This window comes from Diplotaxodon limnothrissa, linkage group LG11, assembly GCF_057381915.1.
Source record: "Diplotaxodon limnothrissa isolate DT_005_m linkage group LG11, D_limnothrissa_male_GT1.1, whole genome shotgun sequence".
In the NCBI taxonomy this organism is placed as follows: Eukaryota; Metazoa; Chordata; class Actinopteri; order Cichliformes; family Cichlidae; genus Diplotaxodon; species Diplotaxodon limnothrissa.
The window spans coordinates 33,550,502-33,573,657 of record NC_140606.1 but is presented as its reverse complement, the minus strand read 5'-3'; the positions used below and the strand labels follow the sequence as shown (position 1 = coordinate 33,573,657).

Genomic DNA, 23,156 nt, shown 5'->3' with positions numbered 1-23,156 from the left:
GGATTAGTGACAAAATCAAGACTCGGGGACAATACAAGAGGCTGATTACTAAGGTCACATGTAGATAGTAACCTGTAGATAAACAGGATGTGCAGGTATTATTACATCATGGAGTCGTATGTTAATCAAGTACCAGCAAGCTTTTTAAGAGTCACAGACCAGAGATACTCATTCATTTTCATTTGACTCTGAGCGTGCAGGCTGGAAAAGCTTCTGCCTCTGGCCTTTTGGATCATGGGGATGTGTTTTTTGAAGGCATAAGACCAAATTTATTTTTCCCAGGAGTTTCTACCAGGTAAGAAATCACAATTATTTTTGAACTATATATATCCACTAAAGAGATGTGTTAAAATAGTCCTTCGACTACAGCCAGGTAAGGAAATACCAAAAAGTTGATTCTGTTCAGTGGAGAAACATTTCTCCACTGAACAGACCTTGTCCGGCTGAGCATGCATCAAGAGACTTTCTTGAGTAACTGGCCAAAAATAAACTTATTTGAGAGATGGCTTAAGCGAGTTCTGTGTATCTTCTTTGTATTATTTTAGTCTGGATGGTAAAAGTGTTATTGTTCTTAACTTTTCAGGTGCAGCCTGCCTTCGAAAACTTGAAGGCAGGGTTTTAGGCCAAAGGAGCGTTAAACAGGCCTGGAGCTGAGGCTTCCAACAAGTCAACATGAGGGTCAAGTGGCTATCACATCTGCCACCCGAAGTTTGGGTCATGGTGTTCAGCTACCTGAGCACACAGGAAAAGCACAGGGTACGCTGCTGCTGCAAAGTCCTCAAAAAGCTGATTGACCACCCATGCCTATGGCGGAACCACATGGTGGTCCTATCCAACTTTCCACGCTACACAGCTGGATTCTGGGACACACTAAAGTATCGCAGGGTGACCCATGTTGCAGTGCAACGTTTGAGGCCCAAAGACTGGAAACACCTTGTGAAGTCCCTCCCACGGCTCACCACTATTGTCTGCATGGAGGCACAGCAGCATTACAAGAAGAAAAATGTGGACAACCTGCCTGATTTCCCCAACCTGAAGACTCTCGGGATACGAAACGCCACATGGAGCGAGCCAATGCTACAGCAGTGTCAGACTGGGCAGCTAGCAGAGCGGCTGACTCACCTGAGTGTGTGTAACATCCAGCTGCCAAGCACTGCTGAGTTCGTAAACAGCGTGTCACGCTTGTTCAATCTGGAATATTTGCTGTTTCACCAGCAGGCTGAAGCAAAGCTGCAGGTGGTGGCACCAGTGCCATCTAAGGCCTTCCATAACTTGCTATTGAACCTAAAGAAGCTGAAACACTTATCCTGGGAGATTACAGAGAACCCAGTGCCACTGCCCGACGACTACTTTTATCCCCCAGACCCAGAAGACCCAGGTAAGTCTAGTGTCTTTACAGCATTTTATAACCCTGCATCAGAACCAGTATACATTTTTTTTTTTCACCTGAAATATTAAAATAGCATTTATCAAAAGAAAATCACACTTTACATGTGGGTTTACCTGCTAAATTGCTTCCCAAACAACATTTACAGCTGCTGTGTAACTGGATCAAATGTATTTTGTGACTCAGCGGGTCAAAAAATCAGACAGCTTTCAGTAATTTCATACATTTATTAGCAATGTATCTAACTTGCAGCATAAAAGACATTACTGAGTACAGAGTGAATGATACTGTTTATCATAGTTTTTTCCTAAAGGAGTCAACTTGCTAAGAGTTGCTGGATCACATGTGACACGAGGAAGAATAGCTGCTATGATGCTGCAACTAATGAGGGTCTTAATAAACTTAACTAAAGATGTCCTTTACTGATCAGTCACCATTCAGAGTTTTACTTACTACCTAAGCCTGTAGTGGTGGGACAGTTAGATCAGCCACTGTGCCAAATTATTAGCAAACGTTTGACTAACTTGCTCCCATTATTTGGTCCTATAGAAGCGTATGGTGGCCCAGCACTGACTTCTCTGGAGTTGGTGAATTACCCAGAAACCATGCTGTCTGAGAACGCGCTGAGGGGACTGACCTCACTGAAGTCACTGACTGTTCGCTATAGGTACCTAAAAATTGGCGTCAAATGTCGTCTAGAGTCCTGGCTGAGTTATCTGTATCAGCTAGAATCACTGGAAATCATTGGTGAGTGTCACCATTGTTCAATGTGTTTTTGGTTTTTTTAGTTTAGTTTCGCAAATTTGACCTGATATACAAAATAAAGCAGTAACACAGACTAGCCACATAAGTCACTACAAATAGTACTCATTATTTTAATTTTAAAAAGCAGGTATTAGTATTTGTGTAAAGGTTGCCTGCCAGCATTTTAGTGAATACTCTGATGCTGTATACATCCTTAGTTAGTAGGAGAAATTTTCTCGATCAGAAAACGGGGGATGAAAACTTTGTTTGTCCCATGTGTTGCCTGTTCCTTCTTCCTGTTTGTAAAAGTAAGAAGCAAATAAAATTTAAGAAAAAGCAAAAGATCAAGCTTTAGGCCAAAACTGCCTCCTGTAACTCTTCTGATTTCTGTCTGTCTAGGTGGGAATCCTCTTGCTTTCTATACAACCATTTTTCCACCCCGTGTGACCAGGCTGGTGCTGAGAGTGATCATATCACTCAAGGATTTATGCTTCATCGTGAAGAAAGTCAAGAAACTTGAGCACCTCGACATGCATCAGAACCGCTTCTCCGGCAGTCTCTGCAAAAAGCTTCCCTCACTATTTCCTCAGCTCAAGACTCTCAGGATACGGTGAGATGGCAGATTTTTATTTTCTATTTAGTATTTATTGTTATTGTAGATAGATAAGGCTTTCAGGAGCAAAGTGAAGGAGGAGATGAAGGCAGCACAGCGGGAGGTGAAACGCTGCCTGAGGGAAGCAAAGGACACCTACAGGAGGAAGGTGGAGCAGAAGTTGGAGAGGAACAATATGAGGGAGGTCTGGAATGGTGTGAAAACCATCACAGGCCACAACACCAAGAAAAGCACAGTGGGGGGGACTGTGGAGAAGGCAAACGAACTCAACAACTTCTTCAACAGGTTTGACCAGCCCACAACCCCCCCACCCTCACCCTCACCTTCACTACAGAGTCCTCTCCCCACTCTCCTGCCTCCCTCGCTTCCCCCCCCCCTCCTGACACCATGACACCCCCCTCCTCCAATCCCTCTCTCAGCAGCAAGACATCTCCCCCCCTCCCCTCCTCCCAAACATCTCCCAGTGTCACAGTGGATCAGGTCAGGAGGCAACTGAGGAAGCTTCGCCCCAGAAAGGCAGCAGGCCCAGACAAGGTGTGTCCTAGGATGCTAAAGGCGTGTGCTGCTGAACTTGGGGAGCCGCTACAACGAGTCTTCAACCTCAGTCTGCGACTGGGGAGAGTGCCCGCCCTATGGAAGACATCCTGCATCGTCCCGGTCCCCAAAAAGAACCGGCCCAATGAGCTGAATGACTTCCGACCGGTGGCACTGACGTCACATCTTATGAAGACTCTAGAGCGGCTCTTCCTCAACTTCCTCCGACCACAGGTACAACATGCCCAGGACCCACTACAGTTTGCATACAAGGCGGGTGTCGGAGTGGAGGATGCCATCCTGTACCTCCTACACAGAGCCCACTCACACCTGGATGGGGGAAAAGGCACGGTCAGGATACTGTTTCTTGACTTTTCCAGTGCCTTTAATACCATCCGGCCCTGTATGCTTCAGGAAAAACTGAACAGGATGGAGGTGGACCCCTGCCTGGTGGCTTGGATCTCCGACTACCTCACCGACAGACCACAGTACGTCAGGCTGAAGGACATCACGTCTGACACTGTGGTCAGCAGCACAGGAGCACCACAGGGAACTGTGCTGTCCCCTCTTCTCTTCACCCTGTACACCTCTGACTTCTGCTACAACTCTGAATTATGCCATATTCAGAAGTTTGCAGATGACACGGCCATCATGGGGTGTATCTGGGATGATCAGGAAGAGGAGTACAGAAGTCTGGTGAGGAACTTTGTCGCATGGAGTCACACAAACCACCTGCAACTCAACACCTCAAAGACTAAGGAACTGGTTGTGGACTTCGGGAGGTCCAGAGAAGGTCCACTGCCGGTTCAGATAGAGGGGGAGGAGGTGGAGGTGGTCAACAAGTACAAGTACCTCGGGCTGTGGGTGGACAATAAACTGGACTGGTCATGCAACACAGAGCACCTGTATAAAAAAGCCCAAAGCCGACTGTACTTCCTCAGGAGGCTGAGGTCTTTTAACATCTGCAGGAAGCTCCTGAGGATGTTTTACCAGTCGGTGGTTGCTGGAGTACTTTTCTATGCTGTGGTGTGCTGGGGGAGCAGCACAGCAAAGAGGGACTCATCCAGGCTGGAGAAACTGATCAGGAAGGCTAGCTCTGTGGTCGGCATGAAGCTGGACACTCTGGTGACAGTGGCAGAGAAAAGGACATTAAAGAAACTGATGGACATTATGAACAATGCTGGGCATCCTCTGCACACGGCCATAAACAATCAGAAGAGTCTGTTCAGTGACAGGTTGCTTCTCCCCAAGACAAGAACTAACAGACTTAAAAACTCCTTTGTCCCACACGCCATCAGACTGTTTAACTCCTCTCTGGAGGGGAGAGGGAGGGGAAACAGGAGGACAAAGGAGGGGGGAACAACTAAGCTGTAGTGCCTCTTCACCTCACTGTACAATACCTTGTGCAATACTTTTTGTAAATAGTCAACAGTGCAATAGACTCAATACTTGAAATGTGCAATTCACTTGTATTTTTTATTTTTTATTCCTATTTATTCTATTTATCCCCTTTGTATATTTTATTTATATTTGTCTCTGTATTTATATATGTGTGTGTGTATGTGTGTGTGTGTGTGTGTGTGTATATATGTATGTGTGTATATATATATATATATAAAAAAACCAAAAACACCCAGCACGCCCCTGCGGGCGGTTTATCCTTCAAGCTCGGGTCCTCTACCAGAGGCCTGGGAGCTTGAGGGTCCTGCGCAGTATCTTAGCTGTTCCCAGGACTGCGCTCTTCTGGACAGAGATCTCCGATGTTGTTCCCGGGATCTGCTGGAGCCACTCGCCTAGCTTGGGAGTCACCGCACCTAGTGCTCCGATTACCACGGGGACCACCGTTACCTTCACCCTCCACATCCTCTCGAGCTCTTCTCTGAGCCCTTGGTATTTCTCCAGCTTCTCGTGTTCCTTCTTCCTGATATTGCTGTCATTCGGAACCGCTACATCGATCACTACGGCCGTCTTCTTCTGTTTGTCTACCACCACTATGTCCGGTTGGTTAGCCACCACCATTTTGTCCGTCTGTATCTGGAAGTCCCACAGGATCTTAGCTCATTCTCCACCACCCTTGGGGGCATCTCCCATTTTGACCTCGGGACTTCCAGGTTATACTCGGCACAGATGTTCCTGTACACTATGCCGGCCACTTGGTTATGGCGTTCCATGTATGCCTTGCCTGCTAGCATCTTGCACCCTGCTGTTATGTGCTGGATTGTCTCTGGGGCATCTTTACACAGCCTGCACCTGGGGTCTTGCCTGGTGTGATAGACCCCAGCCTCTATGGATCTTGTGCTCAGAGCTTGTTCTTGTGCTGCCATGATTAGTGCTTCTGTGCTGTCTTTCAGTCCAGCTTTGTCCAGCCACTGGTAGGATTTCTGGATATCAGCCACCTCCTCTATCTGCCGGTGGTACATACCGTGCAGGGGCCTGTCCTTCCATGATGGTTCCTCGTCTACCTCCTCTTTCTTGGGTTTCTGCTGCCTGAGGTATTCACTGAGCACTCGGTCAGTTGGGGCCATCTTCCCAATGTATTCTTGGATGTTCCTTGTCTCATCCTGGACTGTGGTGCTGACACTCACCAGTCCCCGGCCCCCTTCCTTCCGCTTAGCGTACAGCCTCAGGGTGCTGGATTTGGGGTGAAACCCTCCATGCATGGTAAGGAGCTTTCTTCGCCCTGTTTTCGTCTCTTGCCCACCGATGTAGCCCACTTTTCGTCAGGGTGCCCTGGTTCCTCAACACCTGACGCGGACCTTGTTGATCCGGGCGACGTCCGAGCCGGCATGCCTTCATATTTATCTGTCTCGCTCATGTCTGCGGTAGGCTCGCTTAGCATAGGGGGTCTAGCCTTAGGACCCTTACTGGATACAGACGCCCCAGGCAGGAATCGAACTTGCGATCCTCTGTTCCAAAGGCGTGTAGTCTAACCACTACGCTATCCAGCTGCTATATATATATATATATATATATATATATATATATATATAGCTATATATATATATATCTCTCAATTCTGTAACTGTAACTTCGGTCGTTGCTGTGCTTTTTGGAAGTCGAATTTCCCAGAGGAACCCACCCGAGGGATTAATAAAGTTCTATCTTATCTTATCTTATAACATTGCTCAGTGAAATTATTACAGATTACATTTAATCGATTACCTTCATGCAGTACTGACTGACAATTTAAAAAAAAAAAAATGTTGGTGGCTTAAACTTGCTTCATTTATTTAACAAAGGCACTAGAACTTTAAACTATGTTGCAGCATTTTCTTAAATACAACCCAAACATTAATCTGCTGGAAAGAGTCATCAAATTTTTCTTTTTTCTTTCTGGGTTTCCAGTTGCCCCAGCACCAGATCTTCCTATCAGGAGTCTAAAACATATATTTTTTGCCCTTTTTCTAGATATTTCCTTGAGGAACCAAAAAGTGACCTCCTGCTCCTCAGCAATCTCAAACACCTCGAGCAGCTGGAGCTGATCGTGGAGCGCTCGTACATTCTCAAAAGTGACCGCAACGACCACCCCTGGCCGAGTCCGTCTTTGCAGGAGCTGATCAGAGAGCTGCAGGAGCTGTCCGAGAACAGGATCAACATCATCACCACAATGCGACAAAGAAACCTTTTTCAAGAATGTGATTGTGTTTGGGAAGGGGAGTAAAGACACCGCGGTTAAGCCGCAGGTTGCCAAATGAAGCTGAATGATAGACACTGACATTCAGACAACACTGTCATCTGACGTCAACCAGACTCTGAGACACTGCAGAGATTTTTTTCTTTTTCCCACAAAGTCTTATGTTTTCAAACTATTGCAACATCACGCTCACTATAATCTGAATTCTGACACGATCATACAATCATACACTGATGTCTGTAACCCAGCGGCAGCCACAGCAGCACAACGCAGTGTTACATGTTACAAAAATCTAGATTTGCACAACCGGCCGAAGCAACACCAGTGCGCGATAGTGGATGTGACATGTGAGCTTTAAACCACCCTTAACAGGCAGGACCCTAAATGTGAGCAGTCTGGAAAGTCTTGAAATGTATATTTCAAAGCCAACAAAAAAGCCACATTACTGCAGAGGAGTTATTGAACTGTTGGCCTAATCAGAAAGCTTTTTCCAGTGCATGAGGAGGTGAATTTACATGAGCTGTGTTGTAGATCTTTGTAGAGGATTATAATCTTTCTAGATTTACATGAATTGTAGATCAGTTTCCTTAAATTTAATTTTGTTTTTGCGTTTACGGTCATTTAAGGTAGTTTTCTTTTTTCTTAAACAGGGAGAAATGATAGATCTGTTTGCATATTGATTTTGCTCTGGCTGATTTTTTTTTTTTTTTTTTTAATGAACTGGAAAAACTGAAGTCACTGTTATTATAATCTATTTGTTTCTGGCACAAAGAATGAAAGCAAATAACAAAAGTACAAAACAAACCCAAACCATTAGCATCAAAACTGAGTAGCAAGCAAACTGAATTGAAAAGGCAAGAAGCTGCTTCTTTGTAGCTCCACTGAAATGCTACAGATTGTTAATGTTAATTCAGTGCTTATTTTTGAATGGTCGATCCAAGCATGTGTGTTTGTTAAACAATTTTTACAAGTTGTGTGAACTTTTATATTTTTTATTTTGGTTTTTTTTTTTTTTTTTATACAAGCCCTTTTTTCTGAAGAATTGTATTGTTTGATTGAATCCTCTTTTTCTTTTTTTGCAAGTATAAAATCAAGCACCTAGCCATGAGAAACATAAAAGTTTTTGTTTTGGGGCAGCTTTTATATCTCCTCCCTGATGGTAAGAGTGAAAAAACTCAGCGGGAACCACTGAAGGTGTCCTACATGATGCTGGAAACGCTGTGGATGTAGTGCTGTTTGATCATCTCCAGGATGGATGAGACAGGGATAGCGATGATCTGTCCTGCTGTTCACACAAGCTTGCCCAGTTGTTGTATGAACAAAAAATACTTCAAAAACAATAAAAAATGTATTTTGTTCTTTAAATGTCAGACTTGAGTGAGTAGATGCTTGAAACAAGACATGATTTGGTTCTCCTTTAATTGGCCTCAACAATGAGAAGCATCACCTTCCCTAACACATCCTTACATGCTTACACACGTGTTTTAAAGATCCAATTACACACAAAGCGGTCTTATTTAGGTATTTGCCAGACATGAGTATAAATTACACACACAGATGCAGTTATCTGACAAAAGTCTTTCTCATAAGTCAAATGTAGAAGACTGCAGTAGTTTAAATATGAAATGAGTAAGACAAAGTTAGAGACGAAGTACAAAGTAACAAATACAAGTAAAAATACTTTGTAATTGGGCTTAAGTAGAATTTTCAGGTATTTTTACTTGAGTATTTACTTTTTACTTTTACTCCCAAAATTTTGACACAAGTATCTACACTTTCTATTCCTTTATTTTCAAAACAGACTCGTTATTCAGGAACAGGAACGCTTCAATGCACTGCAGTGTTTTTTTTCCTGTTGCTTTGTCCATATTTCTTAACTACATTGTTACATAAATTCATGTGGACACTCAGATGATATGCTGGGGGGGATGTCTACTTGTTAAGTGCAGTAAGCTGCAGTGCATGAGGTCTTTTCCTTATTCATATGCTGCAGTGTAGTGCCACTAATAAGTTGTCGTTCTTGGTTGCTACAGTTTCTTATTAGTGCTATCCATGTTTAGCACATTTTCAGCTGAGTTCACAAACTCATGACTCACCATGTCTTGGATACCAAGTATTTTAGGGCTTCAGAAATAATCACAGTTGGCCAAAAAAGAGTTTGGTGTTGAAATTAAGGTCAGACTTAAGGTCACAACTTTCTCATAGCAAGTAATCCAAACCATGCAGTAACATAAAAAAGTAATAAAAAAAATATTTGCTGTGTTTCAACAGTTTTGTGTGTATTCATCACTGCTGAAAACTGAGTGCATTGAGCCATGTGTATCCGTTTGTACACTCTCTAAATCCTGCACCAGCTGAAAGCGCCACAGGTCTTTGCCCTTTTGTTGGAGGAGACTGTTGCCATAGCAAAGGCTCAGTTGTTACACTGCCTGTGGCAACAAGCAGTTTGCCTGGCAGGTCACCATGTGAGGCCACTGGCACCGCTCTGTGATGACTTTAAATGCCTTTCTCCAATAGCCTCCAACCAGCTGCACAGGTATATAGATAAATTAAAATCCTATGCTACCTGCAAGTGTTTTGCAGTTAATTTTAGGCCACTACAAATCTGTGGTCACTACTAGCAGTAGGATTAGCATTTTTCATATGGCAGCTAGTGAAACTGTTTAGATGTTGACTCAAAATTTAAGGGAACTCTTCAACAATAGTCAGTAGTAGTCAACAATAGCCTAACCTGAAACACCTCTATTGCCAGCTATGCGGACCAAAGCCTTATTACGGTTGTATAAGGATCGGGCCACACACCCCATACTCCCGAAGCACCTGCTGCAGCACACGCTGAGAGACACGGTCGAATGCCTTCTCCAAGTCCACAAAACACATGTAGACTGGTTTGGCAAACTCCCATGCACCCTCAGGTATAGAAGGATAAAGAGCTGGTCCAGTGTTCCACGACCAGGATGAAAACCACATTGTTCTTCCTGTATCCGAGGTTCGACTAATGGACGGACCCTCTTCTCCAGCACCCTGGCATAGACTTTCCCAGGGAGGCTGTGGAGTGTTATAGCTGGAACACACCCTCCGGTCCCCCTTCTTAAAAATGGGAACCACCACCCCAGTCTGCCAATCCAGAGGTACCGCCCCTGATCTCCACGCAACATTGTAGAGACGTGTCGACCAAGACAACACAGGCTAACCAAGCCCGATAAGACGACTCCTTTAGCCTGGTGGCTCCCTTCATCACCTTGCGATCGCAGCTCAGTGAAGCGGCTTTGGCAATGGAGGTGCAGGTCTGGTGATACGATTACAAAATTGATCATCAAATCACTGAATTGCTACCGTATTGCAGTGGAGGGGTTTGTGTGTCCCAGGGATCCAACGGGCTATGTTGTCTGGGGGCTTTTGCCCCTTGGTAGGGTCTCCCATGGCAAATTGGTCCTGGCTGAGGGACCAGACAAAGAGCAATTCAGAAGACCCCTGTGAGTAGAACATCAAGGGAACAGTTCACCCTGCTTGGGATAGGGTTACCGGAGCCCTGCCCTGGAACTAGGCCTGGGGAGGGTGCCTGAGGGCCAGGCACAGCCTGAAAAAGGGACATGGGCACATCTTCCTGCAGGCCCATCACCCGCAGGAGGCGCCATAGGAGTTGAGTGCATTGTGTGCCAGGCGGCAGCCAGGACCGGAGGCCTTGGCGGACCGATCCCCAGCTACCTAGTCTAGTGTACACTGTCTAAATATATTGATAATGCAAACCACATAATTGTCTATTAATAATTTGGTCATGCTGTTTTCACAGCTGACATTTGACTGCTGTATCTGCATGTTTAAAAGGGCATAAATGTTGTGCCTGTGTGTGCACTGTGTATGTGCCAATAAGTGTCTGTGAGTATCATAAAAAATGGAGAAGGGTAAAGTAGGCCAGCTGTTCACAGCACTACAGGAGCTGGTGGAGTGAAGGAGTGATACAAAGACTGCACCCTTCCCTTCCTCTCTTTCTCATCTTTTGTCTCCTCCCCCAAAGCCATTGTTTCACTATAGTCCTTTAGCTGACTTTTACACACATGTAGTCAGTGATGTGGACTGAAAACTGCAATGTTGTTTGAAAGCATGACGTGATAGTGATGACTTGAGTCATGATTTAAACCACGATATACAGATGAGGATTTATTCTGGTTAAATTAATGATTCAGTTAACTCTGCATTAATTTTTATTGCTACAGTCATTCTAATGATTGAAATAGACCTGCAGCAGGTTAGGGTTATTAAGGACAGAAATGTCAGTGTACTAACAAGTAAAGTGAGCGTGCTGAGAAGATGGATGGAGTGCTTTGAGGCGCTGATGAATGAAGAAAATGAGGGAAAGTTAGTCAATTGGAAGGTGGCTGGCCTAAATAACTTGCCTGTGGAGGTATGAAGATGTGTAGGAGAGAGGACAGTGATGTGCAGGGGTGCAGTAACCACAGAGGGATACATCTGAGGAGGCATACCTTGAAGATATGGGGAAGAGTTGCGGGAGCTAGGTTAAGAGGAGACGTGATGGTCAGTAAGTAGCAGTATGGTTTCATGCAGAGACAGAGTCAATGTTTGCTTTGAGAGTGATACTGGGGAAGTATAGACAAGGTCAGAAGAAGCATCACTGTGTCTTCTAGAGAAAGCCTATAATAAACTGTCAAGAGAGGAACTGCGGTACTGCAAGTTTGCGGTAGGGGTGACTGATGGGTTCAAGGTGGCCATGAGATCATCAGGTGTCAGCTCTTAGGCCCTTCTTATTTGGTGATGGACAGGTTAACAAATAAGGCCAGACAGGAGTCTCTGTGGACTATGTTGTTTGCAACAACATAAGTGAGAGCAGGGAGCAGGTGGACAAGAGTCTGGAGAGGTAATATATGTAGCAAAGACGATGCAAAGAATTGAGGTATTGAAGGTGGACGAGTTTCCATACCTTGGGTCAACCATCCAAAACAACAGACAGTGTTTAACGGAGGAAAGAAGAGAGTGAAGGCAGGGTGACGTGGGTGAAGATGAGTGTCGGGGTAATTTGTCACAGACGGACAGAAGAATGAAAGCTGATGTTTACAGACATGACAGTGGTGTACAGTGACGTTTACAGAAGGGCAAACAGAGATTCAGCAGTGTCATTGAGTTTCATGGGGCCCTGTTTTGAGACCAATAACCTTTGCTCCATACATCCGTCCCTTAAGTAACGTTATAAAAAAACGCAAAACCTAAATTTTTATTGCTATTTAAAGAGGTATATTTATCTGTGAAGCCAGATGATAAAGAGCAGTTAAACTACAGGCATGTTTAAAAGACATACAGGCCTGGGTGACCTGTAGTTTCCTACTTCTAAATTCAAACAAAACTGAAATTTTCGTACTTGGCCCTTGAAGAAACAATGTGTCTAACCAGATACTGACTTGGATGGCATTACCCTCGTCCCTAGCAGCACTGTGGGGACTCTTGGAATCATTTATAATTCATTATTATTGGGTTGTTCTGTAAGTTCCCTTAAAAGCTTTCAGTTTGTCCAAAACACTGCAGCGAGAGCACTGACAGGGAAGGGGGAGATAATATTTCTCCCATATTTTGACTTGTCTTTATTGGCTTCCTCTAAAATCTAAATTTCAACTTAAAATCCTTCTACTCACCACAAAACATTGTATAACCATGTCCCATCATATTGTTAAGACCTCATAGTATTATATTAGATGTCATATTAGCACCTATCTTATCAATTGAACACTTTGCTCTCAGATTGCAATCTTATTTTTTTCCTAGAGTTTCCAAAAGTAGAATGGGAGACAAAGCCTTCAGATGTCAGAGTTTAGCTAGGGCTAGATCAGGTGACCCTTAAGCCTCCCTTAGTTAAGCTTCTGTAACTTCTGGCCTGCTGTGGAACTTCCTGTGATCCACAGCATTTCTTCTTCCAACACTGACCTCATTGGATTTTACAATTCAGTTCAATTCAAGTTTATTTATATAGCACCAAATCACAACAACAGTTGCCTCAACAGTCGCTTTACATTGTAAGGTAGACCCTACAATAATACATACAGAGAAAACCCAACAATCACAGAAAGGGGGATTTTTTACTCTAAACTCAATAAGAGTTTAAATTGCACATTAGATTTTGATTGGCTTTTGTCTAAGTTAACAGTTTAAATGAATTTATATTACATACAACTGGCATGCCACTGTCATGGAATGGGCCCCAGTCCTCTCGTGACTCAAACAAACAGCCGCATGGATTTTCTTATCATTTCTACCTAATTGTGTTATAGTTCTTAGTGGGTCTTATTAACTAATGAAAACAAATTATTTAAATCTAGCTTAGATTTGGTTGGTTCTTTTTCTTCTCTGCCACCTCTCTGTACTTTCTGGCAAGCGTGTCTCTCTCACTCTGGAACTACTCGATCTGTGGTGACTGGTCCCACCAACCTGCCAAGTATTTGTTATGCTGTTTGCCATCTCTCTACATTCTTTTCTCTATCCTCGCTTTTTCCTAACCTTTAGTCAGAGCACATGGCTGTTCTCACTGAGCCTGGTTCTGCTGGAGGTTTTTTCCTGATAAATCGGTTGATATTTATGCCCAGGTGTCAAGTATTTCCTTACAGGAGATTGTTGGCTTCTCTATAAAGTTTTTTAAGGTAAGTGAGATTAGTGTTTATTTTTTATTAATTTGCAGTACATAATTCAAATTTAACTGAAATGAATGAGTGTATGTGGCTACAAATGAAACATCTGTTGAATGATCATGACAAGGACAGAAGTGATGTACATTAAATTTTAATTTCCGCAGAGCTTCCAAGTTCCTGTGTTCACCACAAATGTAACATCTTTTCACTGAGATAGATTTAGTTTTGTCAGGTGTTTAGAGCATGTTGGACATGAATCAGGTGGATTTCCTGTAGAAGAAACCTGTTGTATTCTCTCCCTGTGAAGCAAATCCACTCAATACTGCACCTGAAGCTTGTACTATGAAGCTGGATTTGAGCTTATCTGGATAACTTCAGGGTTAACTCTGAGTTGTCGGTATGATGAAGGGAATTCCATCACCATGGTAACTTGTTCAGCTGAGCTGATCTAACGTGCTCCGAAGCAGGCCATGTTTGAGATCAACAGATATGAAATAGCCGCTTACTGACAGTCAGTTCACAGGAAAACAGTGCCACCATTCCTGGAAGATGCCTCAGACCTCTGTGCAAAGATTACTTTTAAAGATGCTGCGAACACTACATGTTTTTTGTAGCTAGACTGGTAAACCTTGGGTTGAGCTATCGAGTTGCTAATCACCTTTGTGTGACCCCTTACCCAAGTGAGGGCAATCTGAACCCCTAACCCACATCTGAAAAATGGTCATATGACTCATTTGACCATTTTAGCACTTTGACATGACCCTGACTCATTTCAAATGAGTCAGGGTCATGTCAAAGTGCCAAAATTGCTAACATAGGTTAGCTGTGTCCATAAACTATGCAGCTACATCACACAGACGGCCTCTAATGAGTGCTACGTGCTTATAAAACACATTTTCATTCACCAAAACTGCAGCACAAACTTCTTGGATGTTTTTTCCTCACAGCAATATTTATCAGATAATCCTATGAAAATGCTCCAAAAGGCAACAAAACAATAAACATTCGTGAGAAGTGGCAATACTAAATGTCAGGTTGGAATTAGAAGGAGTAAAATTTATCCCACATGGGGAGAGATGATCCAAGTTTTTTTGACAGGAATGATTTCAAGATATTTATACGAAGAATAAGTGAATGAAAATGTGAAGATGGGTGAGAGCCTCCATCTGGAGATAGACATTGCTGCTGTAGTCTACAAACAGGAAACAAACGGGAAATGTTTGAAATGCTCTGTTTGTTTTTTGAACCACGCTGTTCTGCTAAAAATAAAGTATCAAAAGATACAGCACACAACAAATTATTGTTAGGTTTCAAGTACTGTGTAGTCATAACAATACTTTAATACGTGGTAAATTTGGGACTTTATTACATAAGCCTTTTTAAAATGTATCTATCTGGCTGAGGGTCTTTTGCGGTGGTCTGTTGGTGCAGCACATTCTATCTTGGGATGCTCAATGGATGTAACGGAGGTGTGGGGAGAGAGAAGAGCTCTCTCTCTGTCTTCACTGAGGAAGAAAGCCTCCCTCCCCCTGCATGAAACTCTGACAGCACTGGACAGCTCCTTCAGTGACCGGATGCTCCACATACAGAGTTCAAAGGAGCAACGCTGCACGTCTTTTCCTCCCGCTGCTGTTAGATTGTTCAAACACTGTTCCCTAAACCCTCCTGAAATATGTACACTATTTGTTTGTGTTTTAATGTGTAATAAAAACAGTCACACTGTAGCATTTATGTTTTTAATGTGTGAAACTCATGCAAATGAAATCTGTAAGTATATCAAACACAGTAATTATTCCTCATCTTTTTGGACCACAAATGTTTTTTTTAGGATATAGGCAAGAAAATGAATGAGCATCAACTCTAAAAAGACTGACTTACAAAATCTGTAACAATAAGTCAGGAAACAGCATCTTATTTTCACATGTATGCCAAGCAGCATTCTCCTGGTTTCAAAACCAGATTCTGCTCTCGTCACCCTTTGTCAAAGTAACCTAATGAGACTGGATATAATTTACGCTGCGTGTATGGAGATATAGGTCATACAATAACCCCAGGTCTGCAATTACTTACAAGACTGCTGTGGCGTTTGTTTCAGGAAGCTCCAGTTGTTTGGAACACCACCAGTGAGCAATTTGCTTTATGGGTCACAACTACATCTACCTTGTGCAGATGCTGACTTAAACTGGCAGGGTACGTGTCCCCTCACAAAGCCCCAGCACAGTTATTTTCATACATGTCCTAAAATGATTTCTCTCTTTATTATTATGGGCAAGAATAATGCACCAGCCAGTCATCCAAAAGTGTATATTTTCCTCTTTTATTTCAAAATTTTGAGGATGTTGTTCTTGGCTGGAACTTCTAGATAAGGAAATGACACTGCAGCAGGGAAATGTGAAACTCGTTGGTTGTTCAACTTTATTAGAAATGATTTTCATTATTCTGCTTGCACTGTGACAACAGAGCAAGTGGAGGATGGAGGAAAACAAGAGTAGGTGATGAAGAATGTAATGCTCAGGATGCCATATCATTTATTATTCCATCAGAGGTGCTGAGCCGGGGGGGATGGGGGTGGGGTGGAGGCTTCTTTTGTTTCAGGGGTTGACCGAGAGATTAAATGGGCCTAATCTGTGTGTTGATGAGCACCGTTTCCTGTTTAATAACACAGAAGCGCCCGGACTGTCATAACAACAGCACGTGACCCTGATACGTACACGATAGTAGAAAGCATTGACCCTAAAACAGTGGGAAATGCCACACGTCCAGACAGAATTAGGCTGATGTTCATGTGTAGTTCCTAATCTGTGTGCTTGTTTACAGTGAACATGAAGGTTATCCCGTTGTAACAGAAGACATCAGACCTTACTATCGATACACATTTTGTTTGCAGCTGCCAAAGAAACTGTGTTGGAGTTTCTGTGATACCAGTTCTTGTACATTTGAAGACTTTTAATTATGTAAACAAGTAGCCTGTTGACTAGAAATTCAACAACAATTTTAGCGATCAATTAAACTTTCATGAATAGCTGGGTTTCCGACTGATGCAAACAGGAAATTTGAGTCACCACCATTTAAGATTTTTAATTTAAAAATATTAAATTATATTTTTAATCCTAATTTAATGAACATTCTCCTTTCACAGCAGATTTATGACATTACGCTTTATGAAATTGCCATGTTTACTTGTGCGACTTTATCTCAGTGCTGTTTCTACACACCGATTTAAATGATGCATACAATACATTGAGGACATTTTGAGTGCCCAGAATAAGAATCCTTTTATCTTATTGACTTTTTGTTCCCCAAGTGCTATCATGAGGTCGATCATTTGCTGTTTTGATTCAATTATCAAAACAACTCTTGGAAAGATTTCCACGAGATCTGGTGCCCAACAGCCAGCTGAAAGTCACGGCAAACCATGAAATAGTCACCAAACTCTGGTTTCTTGCTGTATAGGCCTTCTGTGGAATTTGTTCTATTGTAACCCTTGTGTTGTCCTCGGGTCAAAAATGGTCCCTAGGTGAATGGCAAACAAGTATATGGGAATCCCGAGGACAACAGTGCTGTGCTCCAGTTTCCTCAATAAGAAAAATTAAACAAATAAGGAAAATGAAGCAGTACTCATCAGAGCAGCATAACACCTAATCCTTTTTGTTTCATACTATTACTTACCTCTCTATTAATTAATTACTTGACCTACATCTGCCAAAATGTGAATCTCTTCATTGTTGGTAACTTAAGGTTACCTCTTCACAATGTGGAGAAAACAAAAATCTGTGAAATGTAACTCTTTAGTTTTTCTACTTTGAGATTTGGTCCTGATTAGGATTCATTCTAACTCTAATGCTACATATTCACCATAGGCCATATCTGATATGTTATCCTGCTAAACTATGGGCATGATACCCATGAAACACCAGCATGCTTAGACTGTTAGCGTGGAAATCTTGCTTTGCACACCTTAGTTCTCCTTTATTGCATCTTCCAAAATCATTAGTTTATAAAAATGATGAATTTTGGACCAATAATTCAGCCTGCCAACTGACAACATTAATGCAAACAGCTGAATGAGATGAAGAAAACACTGGTGAAAAGGCAAATAAACCAGTTTATTAGACTTGGGAGATATCTCGTTTTGGTGAAAGATTGTTCTGAAATGCACCAGAAATGAATTTTCATACCAGATAGGGCAACTTTTGTTATTTCTTCTCTGTCCAGCATTGCTGTCAGTGGCATCACACAGTGGAATAGATAAAGCAGTCGCCCAGAAAATCAGATGAAAGCTGAAATGAACAGAAAGGTCAGCAGTGTGGATGCATTATTGTTGTGGTCATGAGTACACTGAAGCTTCTGTGGGTCATTGCAGGAGGTGGAAGGAGAGAGGGAGATGAAGAGTATTTTGGTTGAGGATAGGTCTTTGTTACATGCTGGATCTGTAATATTTTATATTATTTAAATCAAAGCTGCCAAGTTGTCCTTGTGACCCACTTTTCACAATTCACTGCACACATTTTCTATTCTGCTAAACATTTAGTAAAAAATCCAAAATCTGCCATTGCTGCTGCTTTCAAATGCACAGATGCACATAAGCAGCCAAGTAGTGTTACAAGAACACACACATATATGTATAAATATAAATACACATGCACACCCAAGCACAAAACACCTCCTGTTGCCCAGCCTCGTTCTCTTCCTTTATGCTGTTTTTGTGTGGAAGAATGCCCACGACCCCCACCACGATCATTACCCCCAAGGCCCTTGGGCATTCATCACCATGTGCATCCCCCTCTTTTCACCGCAGACACCCCCATCCCTCCTCTAGGCCTACTCCCCCTCTTTTGTTTGAGTCTCTGTGTCACACCATCAAACAAAGCTAGTTGTTTTGACTGCACTACACTTTTTTTTTAACATGATCTCAAACTACCTCATTCTCTCTGAGACGCATATGCAGTGAACAAAGGAAAGTAAAGCTCCTTCGATAGTGACTGATCTCCTTCGTCGGAAAAAAAGTGGCCAGAGTGAAGAGTGCACTTCTATTGAGATCCAGCATGATCAGATGAATAGCAAATGATCGCAACCTGTGGGAAAGGGTTGGAAGGAGGGTGGAGGTGATGAAAAGTTTAGAAAAAGAAAAGTGGGAATGGAAGAGTGATGGATGAGGAAAACTTTGACTCTCGGGGAAGAAGTGAGAAGTCTTGGGATGCAGGTGGAAAATCGAAGAAAATGTTTATTGAAGGAAAAGGAGGCTTTGACTTAATCAGTGAAGAAGAGGAGGGAAACTTTCTTAAAGAATGAGAATAAAAGGTTTTAACAAGAATGGGAAAGGTTTTTGGAAAAATGAAGAATGAGATATATTCTGCAATAAATACATGAATTAATGTATGTATAATGAGTCAGAGGAAGAAGGACAAAAAACAAAGGCATTAAAAAGAGGGGGTGATGAAGAGAGGTGAATGAAACAGTATGGAAAGAATAAACCATCAACAATGGGAAGACAACATTCCATGTTGACCTTAAAAAAGAATGAAATGAGGTGGAAAAGTTGGGAGAGGAAGAAAAGAGTCACCCAGAAAAGGATTCACTTGTTTTTAGAAAAAAGGGGAAAGGGCAAGTGCCTTAGGATGAGGAACTAGAGAAAAAAGAGTTCAAAATGAATGGAGAAAGGAGGAGGGAATGTGTTTTGAGAGAGGATGGATTTAGAAAGAATAGAGACAAAGACAAGAATTTTGAAGAAGAGGAAGCTGCCAGGATTAAACATATATATATATATATATATATATATATATATATATATATATATATATATATATATATATATATATATATATATATAAAGCTTGAGGAAAGTGTAGTCCATCAGATTTATGTGGTCTGTGGGAGATTCAGCAGTACTGGGAATGGTTGGCGTGCTAGTGGGAGATGCTTAGGCAACAAAAGACCAGCATCAGGTGTAGTAGGCCTCTTTGCTCAGTGAAGGAGACTGAATCAGTCCTCCAAGCTAAATGTGTGCAGTAAATGTACCATCAGTTAGTGAGTTACTACAGCTGATTAGCTGATAACTTGGGGATGGATGCTTCCCCTAGATGTCAAAGCACTTCTTTAGGAATCATAAACTAAACCTGTAGCTGCCTGGGCTGTGCGAACTTCAATTTATGTCAAGCACAGATTATTATCCATAGCGTTTTAACTGTTTTGAACTTTTACCATACATCTTGCTCTGTTCTGTTTGTGTTTTAAGATTTTTTTTTTTGACTTAGTGAGGAGGAAAATAATGCCAGAGAAAATTGTAAGGATGGCAGCAATAATGGGCAAAAGTAGAGGTTTAGGGTCTGGAAAGGGGGCGAAATGGAATATGAGGGAAGGAAGAATATTGTAGGAGATGTATACATGGGGGGAGACAAAATGTTTTATGGATAAGCAAGATGGATAAAAGGGCTTTGGCGATAGAAAAAGTCGGGGAAAGTTTTAGGAAACCGGAGGATGAGGGGAGTAGGAGTAGGGAGACTTCAAGGGGAAATGAACGAGGGAGGGAAGGGAGGAGGGATGAGGATGGGGGCGTAGGGAAGAAGAGGAGGGGGGCATCACCGGCCCTTTTTTCTCCTCCCCAGATGATGAGAAGGCTGCCGAGCGCACTGCACACCGCCGTACGTTTGTTCCCTTCTCAGTCACAAAGTGCCCAAAGCACCAATCCGTTCCGAGCTAAACCGAGCCACGGCGTGCGTCTACTCCCCCAAAAGTAACCCCCGCCTCCACCACCACCACCACCAACACCCCACCACCGCCGTCTCCGACCGCCGCTTTTTGGCGATGGAGCCGTAACCAGCCTCACTGCGTTGAACAAGCGAGTGAAAGAACGGAGCAGATACGCGGAGACAGCTGAGACCAAGCGGCTATGGAGGAGAAGCGCGGGGAGGCTTGAGTCTAGACCGCACGCAAATCAGCAGCTCCACTTGTCCGGATTACTTTTTGCAACCTCCACCGAACTCTCTTGTTATTAAAATTATAACAAAAAGGATTCTCTCTTCTTTCGTCTGACCATCAAAGCCTATCACTCTACAGCAAGGATGCAGGAGAAGCAAGCGATCTTTTGCACGGGATGCTGGAGACTAACGCTGCTGTCGTGCGTCCTGGCTCTGCACTTGATCCCGTTGTCTGTCCGCGGTAAGAAACTGCCCTTCACTGTCCAGTTTAATCACCTCAAAATGTTTTATTCCTTGATTTTTCTTTTTTTTCCCCTTTCTTCCTTTCTTTTTTTTTGTTAAATTTCTTGCTGCTGCAGCAAGTCAGGGTACCTTAACACACTCCCACAGGGCAGCCAGAAAGGAGGTCAGTGAGGCTCTGATTGTAGGTTAGGCAACACTTCACACTCAATAGACTACAGTTGGGTGCCATATTAATAACGTTTTATTGGTCATTTTCTAATCAATGCAATCTGAAATAAATCTGATTTCGGAGGATGCGTCGTCGAAAATGGGCTATATGTTAAATAAATATATACATTTTATTGACAGTAAAACAGCTGTCACCTGGACATCACGCTGTAGGGCTTCCTGTGCAATTTCGTGTGAATCTTTACATTTTAGGAGAGAAAATGTCCTGATTAGGTCACGGAAAGCTCACCATTGAACACAGGTCCCAGTGGGGATGTCATGGAGATGCTACGAGAAACAAAAATGGCATAAAGCAAAATCAGGTCAGGATAAACGCACGAGTCGGCAATTTAAGTCCTCGTGAATATATTATGGAAACACCAGAGGAGGCAACAACTGGGTCAATTTAAACCCATACGGACACGGCGCAAGAGGGGGTGTTAAGACATAAGTTAAAATATTACCGTGAGTCTGTGGAAGGGCTTATATGGGGATGTCATAGAAGTATACGACTATATGTTCTCAGTGTTCAGTGTTGCAAGCAATGTAAGTCATTATGCAGCAGGGGAGGGTTTAAAAACCGTTTAACTGGCTCCAGCATTAAAGACATGCCGATGCACCGACACGGCGGCATTTTGGACGTCAGTCACCGACAAATCAACTCAGTAAATCATCACTTTGAGCACTGCGGGCACACATTAAGCAGCAGCAGGAACATTTTTGGGAGAATTTAGAGATTTGTGGCAGTGACAGCGTCCAGTCGATGCAGTAAACCGGTTCCCTGGAGGCGCACTGGCACTACAGCGACACAAAGGCGAGGATTAGGGCCGGGGGGGACCTGATGAATAATTCATGAAGGGATCTGAACGGACATTCTGATACACAGAGAGGAAGGGGAAAAAACATTAAAAAAGACAAGAAAGCTCTCTGCCTCTGCCTGTGTGTGTGTGTGTCTTTGTCCGAGATTCATTGCGCACGGCCGAGCTACATTGCTGTCAGATTAATAATGCAGGAGCGTGCACGAGATGGAATCAGTCTGGCGTTATAATCTAATATAATCTGGCTGATTCCTTTCATAACGCTCGCTGAAATTCATGGAGTGTGATTGTGAGGTTAAAGCCACATATTTTATTGTCCGCCTGTTTAATACTGAGCAAAATCCATAAATGTGTCTGGAAGCTTTCTACACATTCAGCAGCAGCCGAACAAAAATAATGACTTAACCCTCCGACCAAATTATGTCATTTCATTCAGCAGCCTTTGTTCCAGTTTCCCGCACTAATGTCATGGATGCAAGCAGGCCGTTTCTCCTGCTTTGTCACACTAAAGTGTGATGATGAAAACCAGTTTTTAAAGGATTTTAAAAGTTTTTCAAACCTTACCCATGCAATGTAATGCACATTGATGATAGAGCTTTAGATTCATTTAAATGAATATTTTTTTAAATGTATTTATCCCAAGCAAAGTTATATGTGAGGATTAATAATGCTGCAAGGCTTTCTAGGACAACTGGAACCCCCCCCCCCCCCCCCCCCCCCCCCTAAAAGTTAAAAACATTCAACTACATGCATCTCTAAAATTATTTGCTGGAACTATTTCTAATCTGGGCGCAGTAACTCAGTGGTGTCTTTGCTGTATGCACATTTGTCAGAATATTAAGAAGTTCCCTTAAAGGTGTGTATTGATATTGCATCACGACTCCAAACTTAAATCTTTTTGGCAATATTAATCAGTTATTGCAGTGGAATCATTAAAAAATCTCCTCACAGCTACACTATCATCTGTTTTAGAGTGTAGGGGCAGCACTGCTTTGAGCTAAACATGATAAACACATATATTCTTTCCCAAATTCACCATATTAGTTTAGCACCAGGTGCTAATGAGCTAATGATTCAACCTCTTAAGCCCTCAAATGTCAGTAAGAAAATATAATTCGTTCAGCAGCTGTTGTTCATCATCACCTTTGTGGGTCAAGCTAAGAATTTTAGGGTAATAAAATACAGTTTGATCACCTTAAACTCAACTTGAGTACCAATAACTCATTTAGGGTCTTTTGTCCACACTATAGCAGGCATTTGGTGTCAGCTCAACCTTAAGTGGATGGATAACAAAAACAGGTCAGCTGATGTGGTGCAGACAACATAAAACAACCTTGGGCTAACAATCCTTCCCCCTCCTCCTTCTCCATCCACACATACACGCACATCATCATCATCATCACATCTTCTCGCTTCACCGGTGAATA

General features: G+C 42.7%; 2 protein-coding genes across 3 annotated transcripts in view; both read left to right on the top strand.

The window, feature by feature from the left end:
- Window positions 1-672: 672 nt before the first annotated feature.
- LOC146623305 (uncharacterized) lies at window positions 673-6,939 on the top strand. Its single transcript, XM_085365868.1, has 4 exons — window positions 673-1,378; window positions 1,937-2,134; window positions 2,531-2,741; window positions 6,687-6,939. Exons 1-4 carry the CDS (start codon window positions 673-675, stop codon window positions 6,937-6,939), a joined length of 1,368 nt encoding a protein of 455 aa, XP_085221994.1.
- Window positions 6,940-20,359: 13,420 nt separating this feature from the next.
- cspg5a (chondroitin sulfate proteoglycan 5a) overlaps window positions 20,360-23,156 on the top strand; it is a 58,623-nt gene continuing 55,826 nt past the window's right edge. For both annotated transcript variants that reach the window (XM_085365866.1, XM_085365865.1), the window contains exon 1: window positions 20,360-20,702. In XM_085365866.1, coding sequence (XP_085221992.1) covers window positions 20,606-20,702 — 97 coding nt within the window. In that variant the 5' untranslated portion in view covers window positions 20,360-20,605. The remainder of the gene's footprint in view (window positions 20,703-23,156) is intronic.

What these genes read in the sequence shown, in the direction of transcription:
- LOC146623305 (XM_085365868.1), top strand. Translation starts at nt 673, where the DNA reads ATGAGGGTCAAGTGGCTATCACATCTGCCACCCGAAGTTTGGGTCATG. An exon ending in AGAATCACTGGAAATCATTG is followed by an intron (nt 2,135 to 2,530) that starts GTGAGTGTCACC and finishes CTGTCTGTCTAG; the next exon opens with GTGGGAATCCTCTTGCTTTC. An exon ending in CTCAAGACTCTCAGGATACG is followed by an intron (nt 2,742 to 6,686) that starts GTGAGATGGCAG and finishes CCCTTTTTCTAG; the next exon opens with ATATTTCCTTGAGGAACCAA.